Raw genomic sequence first — 14,136 nt, forward strand, 5'->3', positions numbered from 1 at the left:
GCGCCCCACCCCCAAGTCCGTCAGCCTTTGAAAAGAGGAGGCCTTGCCCCACTGGCTGCTCTGAGCTGAGTCAGGAGCAGCCTCTTCTTGCCTTTGTCCTGTGTCTTTCCGTGCCCAAGTCCCTGGGGAGTGGAATTTCCAAGGCCAAGAAACAGGAGCTGTCCCCCATCTTGTTGAAGACAGAGTTGTGACACCCAGCACTCCCTGTCTCCTTCATGCTATTCCTCCCTCATAGCTCCCCCAGGAGGACCTTGGGAAACGCACCGCACCGCTGCCAGCAGGGAGGGCCCTCGGAACCAGCCCAGACCCAGCTGCCGGGCTCACTCCTCTGCAGAGGGAGACCGCAGCAGGCAGAGTGCCCCAGAAGCCCTAGGGAGAAGCCTCTGGACTCAGGATTGGCTACCCTTAAGTTTGTGCCACATCTACTCTAGAGCCACCTGTGTCTGGGGAGACCGTGGCAGAGTGGGTGCTCCCCCCATGACATTGAGCCTCTGTCCTCAAAGCATGTCCACTTGTTCTTAGCCAAAAGGCTGAGAAGCGATAAAGCATGTGCAGAGCTGAGCTGGGAGCCTTGCCCACTCCAGCTGGGTGGTAGTCAACAGGCATTGTTGCCCTGCCCCTGCCCACAGGGTGCAGCTTGGTAGCCAGGAGACCTGGCCAGAGGTCAGGCTGGCCAGCTAAGGGTGGAGCTCTGTGGACACCGGCTGCCAGGTGACCCTGGCTTACTAGCCCTCACTTCCTGCCCTCCCTGCTCCTTCAGCTGCCTGACCACAGACGGCCACTGGCGGAAGCATGCCATGCTGGGCTGCACCGGCCCAGACGGACCGCTCCCAGGTGCTTTAGGGAGAGGAGCAGAGCCCTGCCAGGGAGACACCTGTCCGTGGGAGTGGGGGTCGGCGGCAGGGAGCAGCTCCTGGCTGGTGAGCCTCAGGAGAGGCCATAGTCTCTTCCCCTGTACACTCATGCTCACATACTCGGCACACCCTGTGGGGAGGCACGCTTTTCCCCCTGCCCACTTCCCTCTCTGAATCTCTACAGACAAGCTTGTCATGATGTCTGTGAGGTGGGGGCAGGCGCTGGAACAGCAGCAAGACCCATGCACTGGGCTGTGGACTTGAACCCACCTTTTGGCTCTGGTGTCTGTTTCCCTCCCCTGTGACGGGCATGTTTTCAGGCTCCATGTGAGCTCACCTGGCTGCTCAGAACCAGTGTCCCAGAGGGCCCTCACATGGCTGGCGGCCTGGAAAGGAGAGCCCTGTGTCCTGGGGCTCGGTGGCCGTCCTCTGAGAAGCCTGGTTGCTCCTGGCCTGGGCAGCCTCGGTCGCGTCTCCTTTTATATTCTGATCACGAAACAGTGCTTATGTGTCGCAGGAAACCCATAATGTATGAAGTGTGGGGAGGAGAGTCTCCCATCAGGAGGTGATCGCTGAGAATTTGGGCATATTTTGTCTAGCATATTCCCTGTCTTGCAGAGATTTGTATGTAGACTTTTGCATTTTGAAATTATAAGTCCCAAGATATCAGAAGCATTTTCTTGGGTCCCTAAGGTGATTGTGATGGCCACCACAGATTTTGCTGTGTCACCCCCTCCCCTGGATGGGTTCTGTTAGAAGGTTTCTGTTAAAATGAAGCGATAAACATCTTGGGGCACGTTTCTTTGCCCACATTTCAAGTTTGTGCTTTCATAAGCCTGTGCTCCCCCTCAGAAGTTTGGGCAACTGAGGCTTCTGGCTCAGGAGTAGAGGTCAGGTAGGGTGAGGAGGTAACCTGACAGGACGGGGTAAATTGGGCGGGGGCGGGGGTGGGGGGGCTTGGTATCCAGGAAGCTGAGTGATGAGAACAGTGGCCAGGAGACAGAAGAGAAAGAGGGGTCAGATGCCTGGAGTCTCGGCCAGGGGGTCCTTTGTGGCTGGGGAGAGAGGTCAGGGCCATGGCCCAGCATGAACACTCTGGGCTGGGACCTGGATGCCGAGGGCAGGAGCAGGAGGGGCCCCCAGAAAGGGAGGTGTTCTTGTGAGGTCGCTCTTGAGTGGGGAGCACCTGGGTCAGGATCTGCAGCTGCGCTAAGAAGACAGCTGTGGCGCCAGAGCAGGCACGGGGGCAGGCACAGTTGAGCTCAGCACCGTTCCTCCTGGAGAGCCCAGGACCTTGGAAGGGGACCTGTGCCCAGCATGTCCCTCTCTCTTGGTGAGAGGCTGGACAGTCACCTGCTAGGTCCCACAGCACTGCGGTGGCCGGTGCTCCAGAGAAAGAAGCTGGGGCTCGGACAGGAATGGGATGTGCTGGAGTGGTAGCTGGCCTGGGTCATGTGGGGTGACATCCACTTTGCAGAACGGGGAGACCAGCAGCCAAGCTGCCTAGAGAGTGACCCGGGACCTGAGCAGAATGCAGCAGATGGTGTGGCCTTTCCCAGTGGCCCTTAGCTTCACATCTCACCCCTCCATGCGGACGCCCTGACGGGGCTGCCCTGCCCAGCTCTGTGGTCAGTCTTTGTGGGCACTATGCATGTTTTCTCTTCATCTATCTTGGCCTCCTGCACTGCTGACGTGTGTATGTGCCAGAGCACATGGGTCGTGGGTCTGGGGTTTTGGGCCTTCTCCCGAGCTCTGGCCATGTCACCCACCCCTGGGGGTTTCAGGGTCCTGCTCATGGGGCCTCAAGTATAGAGCAGGGCAGCCTGTGATTAGCGGGCTCAGCAGCTCTATGGAGAGCAGGTTTCCCTAACAAGCTTTTCCCCGCTGGTGGCTCCCTTACAGTTTTTTTTTCTAGCAGAGGACATTTGCTGGCTAGTACAGCTGCTTACTGTCACCAGCTCAGCTGCAGGCGTGGCAAGCTGCCGATAGCCTGGGCCTGGGGTCCGGCCCCAGAGCCCTTCTGCCTGCCCTCCCTGCTCTCCCTCCATTCAGGAGGCACTGTCGGGGCTTGCAGTGGGGGTGAGCGGGGTCCCCACCTGCCTTCTGGAGTCCAGCAGGGCCTGGAGATGCTTCGGGCCTTGCCTGGAGGCCCTGCCAACCTGCCACGTCCGCCAGCCCCCTCTTGCCCCGCCTGCCCTGTTGTTGGCAGGTTCTAGCCTCTAAAAATAGCTCTGGAGGAGACTCAAGTCTGGGGCTCAAGGAGGGAGGGAGATGAGTCTGGGGAGGGCCGCCAACTCTACTCCCAGACACCCTGGGGGTGGGGTGTGGTGGGCGGGGAATACCCTGCAGAGGCGCTTCCCCCGCTTCCCCCAGCAGCTCGAGGAGAGGCTGAGAGGCTGAAGGATGCATCAGCAAGAGGCTCTGCCAAGCCCTGGGCTGATGAGCGGTGCCCATGCTTCGGGGTTTGGGTACCCTGCTGCTTGTGGAGTATCTCGCACTTGCGTGTGAAGCCTGCACCCTCCAGGTTACGCAGGCCTGCAGAGCTGGCTGTCCGTGCCATGGGCTCTGCAGGCAGGCATGGGATGCGGGGCAGGGCCAGCCCTGCTTCCCCCAGGGACATGTGTGGGGAGGGCCTAAGTCAACTCTGTTCCAGACATCCCCTTTGATTAGGGAACAAAAGGCCTTTCGGTCCCAGAGCGCCAAGTGGGGGGGAGCCTTGTGGGGGAGGCGTGCCCTGAGCTGGGCTCCATCCTGCCAGCCCCTCCCACTGGGTGGCCAGTGCTGCCACAGGGCCAGGGTGCTTGCCGAGAAAGAGGCCAGTGTAAAGGGCTCTCAGCAGCTTGCTCTCCTGGACTCCAGGCTGGGGAAAGGCCCCAGAGAGGGGAACGTGTTGGCCTCTTCTGTGGGCCAACGACCCCTATTGTCTCCTTTTCGGGTTGGTGGTGGTCTCGGCGGCCCTGTGGGTGTGGTGTATTGGAGCGTGGGGGTCTTGGCTCTAGTCTTGGCCGCTCCCTCACACTCACACCCAACTTTGCAGAAAAGCCTAAGAGCTGGCCCAGATGGTCTGGGAGTCTTCAGCAGCCCAGCCCCCAGGAGTCTCCCCAGCATGTGCTCGGTTGATGAGGAGGACAGGCAGGGGCATCACTTGCTGCTCTGCCAGGCCACCACCTTCCAGAAACCCCAAAGCCCAGTTATTGGGACCTCCTGCAGGCCACCTCTGTGCCCAGCCCAAGGAGTACACAGCCTGGCATTATCTTCTGTCTTTGTCCTGGAGCCAGGAAGCTGGTGCTGCAGTCGGGCTAGCCCCTTGCTGGCAGCCTGTATGAGAAAGGTGTAGCTAGGAGGTGTTGTGAGGCAGGGGCATCCCAGTCAAACCCACTTGTGGCCCTTCTTTGGAACTTTCCAGGTCATCCACCTGTATTGCATTTCCTGGCCAGAACCAGACGACTCAAATTAAATCCTGGGGAGTCAGTGCTCCCCAAATACTGTATGCATTGAAGAAAGGGTAAAGAATACAAAGGAATGAGAAAACCTTGCCTCTGACTGGCCTCCTGGCCCACCCTTGGAAACCCCCAACCCTCCCTGTGTGCCTTGCCCACGTCATGGGGGAGTAGAATCTCCCCAAGGACCCGAGGCTGGGTCCCAGAGGCTGGTTTCTAGTCTGGTGGTAATAGGGTGGTGACAGTTGGCTGTCTGCCCCCAGGTGGTGGTACCCACCCGTGTGGGACAGGGCTATGTGTTCGAGGCCTCCCAGCCAGAGCAGGACGAGTATGACATCCCACGCCACCTGCTAGCCCCAGGGCCCCAGGACATCTACGACGTGCCCCCTGTCCGGGGACTGCTTCCCAGCCAGTATGGCCAGGAGGTAGGTATTGGGGCTAGGGAGCTGGGCTTTCTCTGCCTTTGCCAAGGTGGTCCTAGGGTTGGAGCTGTGGGGTTTCTGCTCTTCCCGTCCCCTCAGGTGGCCCTAGCACCTGTATCACTGCACTTTTTTGTCTCAGGTATATGACACGCCCCCCATGGCTGTCAAGGGTCCTAATGGCCGTGATCCATCACTGGATGTGTATGATGTGCCCCCCAGTGTGGAGAAGAGTCTGCCGTTGTCCAACCACCATGCCGTGAGTAGTTGGGGAGTCCTGGGCCTTGTGGGCTGAGGCCTGATTTGTATGTAGACTGTGGGTGTGACTGTGTTGTGGGGTGGGGACCCACATTTGTGAAGATAGAGGCAACAAGAAATATGACAATAGGCGCCAGCTCTGTCCCTTGCTCTGTGACAGAAGTAGAAACTGCATGCTCCTCTGAGCTTCTGCTAACTTGTCTGTAAAAGGACCACTTGTAAGGCCTTTGTTAGCAGGTTCTTGAGAGACTCACACATGTATTAACGAGGTGACCACAGAATTTATCATCCAGAGCAAGACACTTCCTAAGAGTGAAAGGGGGACTAGTAATTATGAGGGGCATCAGGCATAGACCAGGACCGTCCTGGGTAAACCAAGGTGTTGGCACCGTAAATACAACACAAATCTTCCTAGTTTCTGCCACAGCGCCGAGAATACACAAGTAGTTGTGAGGGTGGTTGTGGTGGTGGTGACGGTGGTGGTGGTGGTGTGATATGGTGGTGACGTGATGGTGGGCGTGGTGGAGGTATGACAGCTGTCCTCTCACCAAGAGTTTATAGTTTCACAGTGAATTTACCCACGTAATCCTCACAACAAACCTTTGAAAGAGTTCTCCCATCTTCCAGCTGAGCAGATAGGCACAGGGCAGTTGAGTCACCTGCCTTACATTACACAGCTAGTAAGCTGTGGAGCCAGGGTTTTGAGCTCAGGTCTGGCTTCAGAATTGGGCTCTTAACCAGAACCTGTGTGGACAAGGATGGTGACACATGTGCGCACCTGTGCTGTGTCTCATGCGTGACTGGGTCCTTCTCGTAAGCTCCCTGCTGGGTTGGGCAGGCGCCCTTGACCGCTCCTGTGTCCCCAGGTGTATGATGTTCCTCCGTCGGTGAGCAAGGATGTGCCTGATGGCCCACTGCTGCGTGAGGAGACCTACGACGTGCCCCCCGCCTTTGCCAAGGCCAAGCCCTTTGACCCGACCCGCCACCCGCTGGTCCTTGCCGCACCCCCTCCGGACTCGCTGCCAGCGGAGGATGTGTACGACGTGCCACCCCCCGCTCCCGACCTCTACGACGTACCCCCTGGCTTGCGACGGCCTGGTCCCGGCACCCTCTATGACGTGCCCCGCGAGCGGGTCCTTCCCCCAGAGGCGTCAGACGGCAGCATGGCTGACGACAACGTGTATGCGGTGCCCCCCCCAGCGGAGCGGGAGGCCCCCACTGAGGGCAAGCGCCTGTCGGCCTCCAGCACTGGCAGCACACGCAGCAGCCAGTCAGCCTCCTCCCTGGAGGCCGCGGTGCCGGGTCGTGAGCCCCTGGAGCTGGAGGCAGCCGTGGAGGCCCTGGCGCGACTGCAGCAGGGGGTGAGTGCCACCGTGGCACACCTCCTGGACCTGGCGGGCAGCGTCCCTGCGTGCGGGGGCTGGCGCAGTGCCCCCGAGCCTCAGGAGCTGCCGGCTCAGGACCTGCGGGCCGCTGTGGCTGCCGCCCAGGGGGCCGTCCACGAGCTGCTGGAGTTCGCCCGCGGCGCCATAGGCCACGCTGCCCACACTTCTGACCGCACGCTGCACGCGAAGCTGAGCCGGCAGCTGCAGAAGATGGAGGATGTGTACCAGACGCTGGTGGCCCACGGCCAGGCCCTCGACAGTGGCCGGGGAGGCCCGGGGGCCACTCCCGAAGACCTGGACCGCCTGGTGGCCTGCTCCCGGGCCGTGCCCGAGGACGCCAAGCAGCTGGCCTCCTTCTTGCATGGCAATGCCTCGCTGCTCTTCAGACGGACCAAGGCCCCTGTCCCGGGGCCCGAGGGGGGCAGCTCCCTGCACCCCAACCCCATCGACAAGGCCAGCAGCATCCAGTCCCGGCCCTTGCCCTCCCCTCCTAAGTTCACCTCCCAGGACTCACCAGACGGGCAGTATGAGAACAGTGAGGGCGGCTGGATGGAGGATTATGACTACGTCCATCTGCAGGTAGGTGCCTGCCCTTGCCGGTCTCCCCAGGGGATTCCCTTGGGAACGCTTCTGGCCTTCTGGGGCTCTAGTTTTGCCACCCCTGTGTGGGGACCTTAATCCCCTCCACACAGAGGGCTTTTGTGGCCAAAAGTGAATTTGGGCCCCAGTAGGCCTCAGTGAGTCCCTGTGCCCACTCTCTTTATTTTTTATTTAAGTTTTTTTTTTTAGAGACGGCACATGTGAGCAGGGGAGAGTGGCAGAGGAGGAAAGAGAGAGAGTGAGAGAAAGAATCCCAAGCAGGCTTCATTTTCAGCGTGGAGTCTGACGCAGGGCTCGATCCCAAAACCCTGGGATCATGACCTGAACTGAAATCAAGAGTTGGACACTCAACCGACTGAGCCCCTAGGCATCCCTGTGTCCACCCTCTTTGACCTTCTAGGTCATTTGCCCCTACTCCATACCCATTCCTCTACCTACCTTTGGATTGACCTGGTCATGTCATTGGGCCCTGCAGGGCCCGCCGGGGATGAGCACTGCGGGGGCTGGGCTTCCCCAGTGACCAGGGCGGGACGTGCCTCTCCACTGTCTCAGGAGATGCGTTCTGAAGTATAAGCAAAGACAAGGCTAGTTTCGGGTGTGGGGAAGTAAGTAAAACAAGCAGACGGAAAGATAAGGTAGGGCTAGGCCTTTGAGCGGAGACCTGGGTGCCAGCCGAGTGCCCTGGTAAGAGCATTCCAGGGTGAAGGTCAGCAGGTGCCAAGGCCAGCTGGTCAGGGACAGCTGAATAGGCCCCGGATACCAAAGGGGAGGGTTCTAATGGGATTCCTGGTGTGGGAGCGGGGGCAGGGAGGATGACCTGGCCACATGGAGCATGCCCAGCTCTTTCCGGGCCTGACAGAAGGGGAAGGAGGCCTGAAGGGCTGCCCCCTTGGAAGCTGTCCCCACTGAGTCTGATGACCACAGTGTGAGCCTGGGCCTGGCTTGCAGCGCTGCCTGGTGGCTGCCTGCCCTGCACTGTGCTCCACCAGACCAGTGGAGGTGCTTCTGGCTCAGCCCAGTCCTTGTGTCTTATCTCCAGGGGAAGGAAGAGTTTGAGAAGACCCAGAAGGAACTGCTAGAAAAAGGCAACATCATGCGGCAGGGGAAGGGCCAGCTAGAGCTGCAGCAGGTGAGTGTGTCCAGGCTGACCAACTTCTCTAGGCTCGGGCTGCCGCACGACTGTCTCCGTGTTGTCTGTTGGATTTGTGTGTGGCAGAGTAATCATGGTAGACATTTTAGGGAGCACAGGGAAGTGTAAACGGGCAGGAAAAGGCCTCGGAGGCATTGGTGGTGCACTGGCGCTGGTTTCTAGCCCTGCTCCTGCCTCTTGGTGACCTCTGTCCGTGTGTTTGAGATGATACTTTGTGAATAGTTATATCTGCTTTTATCCCAAGGTTTTTCCATGGCATTAAACATTCCTCATAAATTGCTTTTAAAGGCCTCGTGACATCTATTGTTGAATGTTTACACTGTACCCAGTTTCCCTGAGTATAGTGATAGTACTGGGTTTATCTGAAGACATAGAATTTTCTTCATACTTTGGATCATTTCCTGAGGGTGGGGAAGGTTTTTTTTTTTTTTTTTTTTTTTTTTAAGAAATAAGGAAGTTTGATTATGAAGATAACAAAAAATTGAGACATAGACTAGCACAAAATACGCAAAGAAATATCACCTGTAAAGTTGTCCTCACCCCATCCTCCACCTCCCACCCCTGCTAGGCAAGGAGAAGAATGGCCTAAGTGAGAGCCTACCGGCTCCACCCGGAGACCCATGAAGCCAGTTTCCCCAGCTGTGAAGTGGGGGATCATTGTTGGGTCCATCTCAGAGCCAATGTATGTATAATTCTTAGGAGGCACCTGGCCCATAGAACATACTCTGTAAAGGAACCAAGGTTAATAATTAGGTTATCTCGGGGTGCCTGGGTGGCTCAGTTGGTTGAGCATTCAACTTCGACTCAGGTCATAATCCTGTGGTCCATGAATTCCAGCCTTGCGTCAGGCTCTGTGCTGACAGTTCAGAGCCTGGAGCCTGCTTCAGATCCTGTGTCTCCTCCTCTCTCTGCATCTCCCCTGCTCTTTCTCTCTCTGAAACATAAACAACAAAAAAAATTTTAATAAATGAAAAATAGGTTATCCTCTCCATCCATCATTTGTCTGTCTAATAACATATGGGATCTCCACTAATTAAAGAAATGAACATGTACTTTATCTTTTTCTGGACTCTTCCAGCATTTATTTATTTAGTCCCCTGTTGGTGGACATGTCAGTTATTCCCAGAATTACTTCTTTTTTTTTTTTTTAACATTTTAATTTAATTTTGAGAGACAGCAACAGACAATGAGCAGGGGAGGGGCAAATCTGGAAACCCCCACCACAAATACCTAACACTAGAATATTGGTTGATTAAATAAAAGATAAAAACATTCATACAGTAGAATAGTATGGGGCTTTTAAGAATTGTCGAAGAATGGAGAAGACCCAGCAGAGTTCAGACTAGACATGAGTGTGCTTCTCTCACTGGGTAAGAGAGCCACGTGGTGCGTTCACCCAGGTTGCTGCCTGGGAAGGAAAGTCCGAGTGTTTCAGGTACCAGGAAGGGGCAGATCCCGGGTGGTTTAGCCAATTAAGGTCTGAAATGTTGGATAAAATAGAACTTGTGTGTCCCTGAGTCTGTGCATAGCTGGTCACAGCCGCTTAGTCCCCTGAGCAGTACCAGCTTTATAAGGACATGTCAGTGCATGCCAATAACTTCCCAGGCAGGGGCTGCCTGTCGTGGAAATGTCCCTTTCCCTCCTCCTGTCATGACTGACATGGAGCCCATGACCTACTGTCAGGTGCTAACAGTAGGCCATAAAATACTATATATTCAGTTGAGCCTTGTACCACACAGGTTTGAATTGCATGTATCCACTTATGCCTGGATCTGTTGCAATAAACATATTGGGAAAGCATTTTGGAGACTTAATTTGAAAAAACTTGATGAACCACATAGCCTAGAAATACTGAAAAAATTATTACTGTAAGAATACAGTATATAATGTGTGTAACATGCTAAATACGTGTTAATCAACTAGTTATGTTATTGGTAAGGCTTTCAGTCAACCGTAGGCTGTTGGTGAGTAGTTAAGGTTTTGAGAAGTCAGAGGTTACTTGCACATTTTCGATTGCATAGTGAGTTGGTGCCCATAAACCCTATGTTCTTGGGTCACATATACTGTGTTTCCAGTCTGCTAATTAAAAAGGAAATAGGAAAAAAAATAAAAAAGAAGGGAAATAGGAATATTTATGTTTAAAGGAAAAAGTCTTGAAGAATAGTCACCAGTTTTTTTGTTTAAAAAAAATTTTTTTAAATGTCTGTTTATTTTTAAGACTGAGAAAGAGCACGAGCAGGGGAGGCACAGAGAGGGAGAGGGAGACACAGAATCCAAAACAGGCTCCAGGCTCTGAGCTGTCATCACAGAGCCTGACATGGGGCTCGAACTCATGAGCCATGAGGTCATGACCTGAGCCAGACTCAGATGCTAAACCGACTGAGCCACCCAGGCACCCCAGTCAACAGTTTTTTATGTGAATTTTGTTTTCTAAAGTTTTACACATACCATGACCTACCTACCTACCTTTTTTTTTTATAAGCAATCTCTAGACCCAATGTGGGGCTCAAACTTAAACCCCAAGATCAAGAGTTGCATGTCCTCCCAACTAAGCCAGCCAGGCACTCCTGCCTTTCTTCTTTTGTTTAAAGTTGTTATTGTGAGAAATTGAATACATTTATAAAATTAAAGACGACAGTCCCCTGGTACCATTCAGGCAGCCCCAGTCTGGGGCACAATAGTTAATCTGGTTATCTAGCACCCCTTGCGCCCAGTTCATTTTGGAGATGTTATATTGTATCATCTGTAAATACTTTAATGTTTAGTTGTAAAAGATAATTTATAGGGGCACCTGGGTGGCTCAGTTCATTAAGCACCTGACTCTTGATCTTGACTCAGGTCATAATCTCAGGGTCATGGAATTGAGCCCTGAGTCGCAAAAGGATAATTTACCAGAATTGTACTTTATCAGAAGTTACTTCTGGGTATGTGGGATTCCAGGCGACAGCTGTGTTTTTTTTCTACTTGATGTATTTGAATCTTTTTACAATGTATATGTTAAGGACAAAATGTGTGTGTCAGTGTGAGTGAGTGAGTGAGTGTGTGTGTGTGTGTGTGTGTGTGTGTGTGTGTAATTCATTTTGAAGTGTGTATAGATTCATAGGAAGTTGCAGAGATAGTACAGAACAGGCCTGTGTGCCCTTCAGTCAGAGTCCCCAGTGACTGTGTCCTAAGGCAGCAGGGAACAGCACCCAAACCGAGATACTGGCGTCCCTCAACACTGCAGCTGCTCATTCGTTGGCAGTTTCAGAACTGTTACATAAATGGAATCGTACTGTTTTGAGATTGGCGCAAGTTACTTGGAGAGGATCCGGGCTCGGCCTGTAGCGCAGAGATAGCGCGTTTCCCTTGTGCTGTGTGACTGCGCTGCTCACTCTGCTTTCCCTGTGCCCCAGCTGAAGCAGTTTGAGCGACTGGAGCAGGAGGTGTCACGGCCCATAGACCATGACCTGGCCAACTGGACAGCAGCCCAGCCCCTGGCCCCAGGGCGGACGGGCGGCCTAGGGCCCTCGGACCGGCAGCTGCTGCTCTTTTATCTGGAGCAGTGCGAGGCTAACCTGACCACCCTGACCAACGCAGTGGACGCCTTCTTCACTGCCGTGGCCACCAACCAGCCACCCAAGATTTTCGTGGCGCACAGCAAGTTCGTCATCCTCAGCGCCCACAAGCTGGTGTTCATTGGGGACACGCTGTCACGGCAGGCCAAGGCGGCCGACGTGCGCAGCCAGGTGACCCACTACAGCAACCTGCTGTGTGACCTCCTGCGTGGCATCGTCGCCACCACCAAGGCTGCCGCCCTGCAGTACCCGTCACCTGCTGCTGCCCAGGACATGGTGGACAGGGTCAAGGAGCTTGGGCATAGCACCCAGCAGTTCCGCCGGGTCCTGGGCCAGCTGGCTGCCGCCTGAGAGCACAGGACCAGAGGCGTGGGGGTGAGGGGAGGAGGGCAGCCAGTGCCCGAGCTGCCCCCGGCACCCGCCCTGCGAGAGTCGCCATGCTGCAGGCCTGGGGACAGGCACCCCAGCTCTGCCTGGGCCTGGTGCCCCAGACTGTCCAGGGTTTTGTACATATTTATGATGGGGCAGGATAGGGGGAGGAGCCCAAGCAGAGCTGGGCCCCGGGAGCCGAGCCTGCGGGGTGAGCTGCTGGTCTTCCCTGAGTACGCTGGGGGCCAGGCCCACCGCACAGGCCCCCGACCCACATGGCCTCAGGTGACGCCTTGAGCTGACCCTCAACCCCCAGGGGTGCCATGTCCCCTCAACAGTGAGACAGTACAAGCGCCGCTGTACCAGAAGAAAAACTCTAAAACACTATTTTTCATTATTGATTTTCCAATCATTTGACTAATAGTCTACGTTTAAATAAAAGTTTAAAAATGAAAAGCGGCCTCCTGTGTGAGAGGCAGGAAGGCCGGTGGGTGTGGGTAGGTGTGTCCTTGATCTCAGATGCCTCGGGGGGGATGAGCAGCAGTTGGAGGGGATTTGTGGGACAGGCATGGGCGGCTCTCAGGAGGGTAAAAAGAAAACCAAGACCCCGGGAAACAGGGCCGGGCAGGAGGCAGGGTGTCTTCTTTGAGGTGGGGGCCCCGGCTGCTGTAGAGAAGCTCTCCGGCACCAACGCCTGAGGCCAGAGAGACCGGTGAGCGTGGAGCCCTGGTGAGGCCCCGGAGTCCCTGGCCAGAGTGACAGCCTGTGTGGGGACTGAGGCAGCTCCGGGAGCGCGGTAGGCTTCACTGTGGCACAGAGTTGGCAGAGGGCACCGCTGGGGGACACACGATTCCCATAAACTCGTTTCCATAGACCTTACCCAGAATTTTGCTCTTAGAAAGAAGCTCATAATTTCAGCTTGTGGAAATTCTTCCAAAATGTCTTATTTGAAATACACATAGACTTGGCCTCCAAGTTGGGGTGTGGGGGCCCAAAGGCCCCTTGCCCTGGGTCAGTGTGTGTCCTCGTCAGCCTCTCGGGGTATGTCTGGCACCCCAGCCCAGTGAGGCTAAAGCCCTGGGATTCAGGAAGTACTGCTCCCAGCACTGACTGTTCTGTATGTGAACTTGGCCTCAGTCACCCCATCTCTGTGAAGAAAGGGTAGGGTCCGTCAGCCCTCTCGGCTCTGGACTCCACAGAGGGGACCCCATTGAAAACAGCCAGCCTCCCACCGCTCGGCACCCTGGCCAAGACACAGAAGTGAAGACACACAGTTGCTATATGGTTTTATTTGGACTTTGTGGAAGTGGGGGGGGTGGGGCAGGGGTTCAGTTGGCCTGCAGAACCTCAAGAACCCAGGAAATAAACTTGGTGACACGGGTGTACACCCCTGGTAAGAATGGGTTGCACCAGTCGCTGCCCCAGGACACGATGCCCACCAGGGTCCACACTCCGTCCTTCTGGCACACCAGGGGGCCGCCAGAGTCGCCCTGCAGAGGAGAAAGGACCTGTTTGCAGGCCTGAAACGGGGTGCCGGGGCCCCAGTGTGCCCTGACCTGCCCCAGCACAGGTTGTGTGCAGAGAAGTGGCAGTGTGGGCGCAGAGACTGGGGAGGAGGCTCTTGGGTCGGGGCTGCTTGGCAGCCCCTGCTCTGTCACCTACTCCTGGTGAGCCTGGGGCATGTGGCTGACACCCTCCCCCGGATGGCATGGGACCCCCCCCTCCAACTGCACGCATAACAGTCACCCAGAGGGAGGTGGGGCGGATGCGACAGAAAGGAGTGGCCCCCTGGCCCTGGGCGGGGTCGGGGCGGGGACGGGGCAGTGGGGCCGGGCCCTACCATGCAGGACGAGACGCCGCTGGCCCCGGCACAGATCATCACGTCCGTGATCTTGCTGCCCCAGAACTTCCTGCAGTCGGCGTTGGACAACAGGGGCAGGGCCGCCTGCTGCAGCTTGTCGGGGGTCTTGTTGGCTGGAGGGACACAGGAGGCGGTGGGGGCGTGGTCAGGACCCCTCACCCAGCCTGCCCACCCCCAGGTGGAGGAGACCTGAGGCACCTGGACACCCTGCCTGCCCCCTGCCCGGTCCTGGGCCTTCCCGTC

The 14,136-nt window shown here is 56.1% G+C and overlaps 2 protein-coding genes across 4 annotated transcripts in view; one reads left to right on the plus strand and one right to left on the minus strand.

The window, feature by feature from the left end:
- BCAR1 (BCAR1 scaffold protein, Cas family member) overlaps positions 1–12,488 on the plus strand; it is a 37,259-nt gene extending 24,771 nt beyond the window's left edge. For all 3 annotated transcript variants that reach the window (XM_029925023.1, XM_029925024.1, XM_029925025.1), the window contains exons 3-7: positions 4,558–4,719; positions 4,856–4,972; positions 5,838–6,935; positions 7,996–8,085; positions 11,502–12,488. In XM_029925023.1, coding sequence (XP_029780883.1) covers positions 4,558–4,719; positions 4,856–4,972; positions 5,838–6,935; positions 7,996–8,085; positions 11,502–12,014 — 1,980 coding nt within the window. In that variant the 3' untranslated portion in view covers positions 12,015–12,488. The remainder of the gene's footprint in view (positions 1–4,557; positions 4,720–4,855; positions 4,973–5,837; positions 6,936–7,995; positions 8,086–11,501) is intronic.
- Positions 12,489–13,301: 813 nt separating this feature from the next.
- The window catches only part of LOC115280259 (chymotrypsinogen B-like), a 3,850-nt gene continuing 3,015 nt past the window's right edge, over positions 13,302–14,136 (minus strand). The window contains exons 6-7 of the mRNA XM_029925029.1: positions 13,873–14,006; positions 13,302–13,522 (exon numbers count right to left, since the gene is read on the minus strand). Coding sequence (XP_029780889.1) covers positions 13,361–13,522; positions 13,873–14,006 — 296 coding nt within the window. The 3' untranslated portion in view covers positions 13,302–13,360. The remainder of the gene's footprint in view (positions 13,523–13,872; positions 14,007–14,136) is intronic.

The sequence above is a fragment of the Suricata suricatta genome, chromosome 16, assembly GCF_006229205.1.
Source record: "Suricata suricatta isolate VVHF042 chromosome 16, meerkat_22Aug2017_6uvM2_HiC, whole genome shotgun sequence".
In the NCBI taxonomy this organism is placed as follows: domain Eukaryota; kingdom Metazoa; phylum Chordata; class Mammalia; order Carnivora; family Herpestidae; genus Suricata; species Suricata suricatta.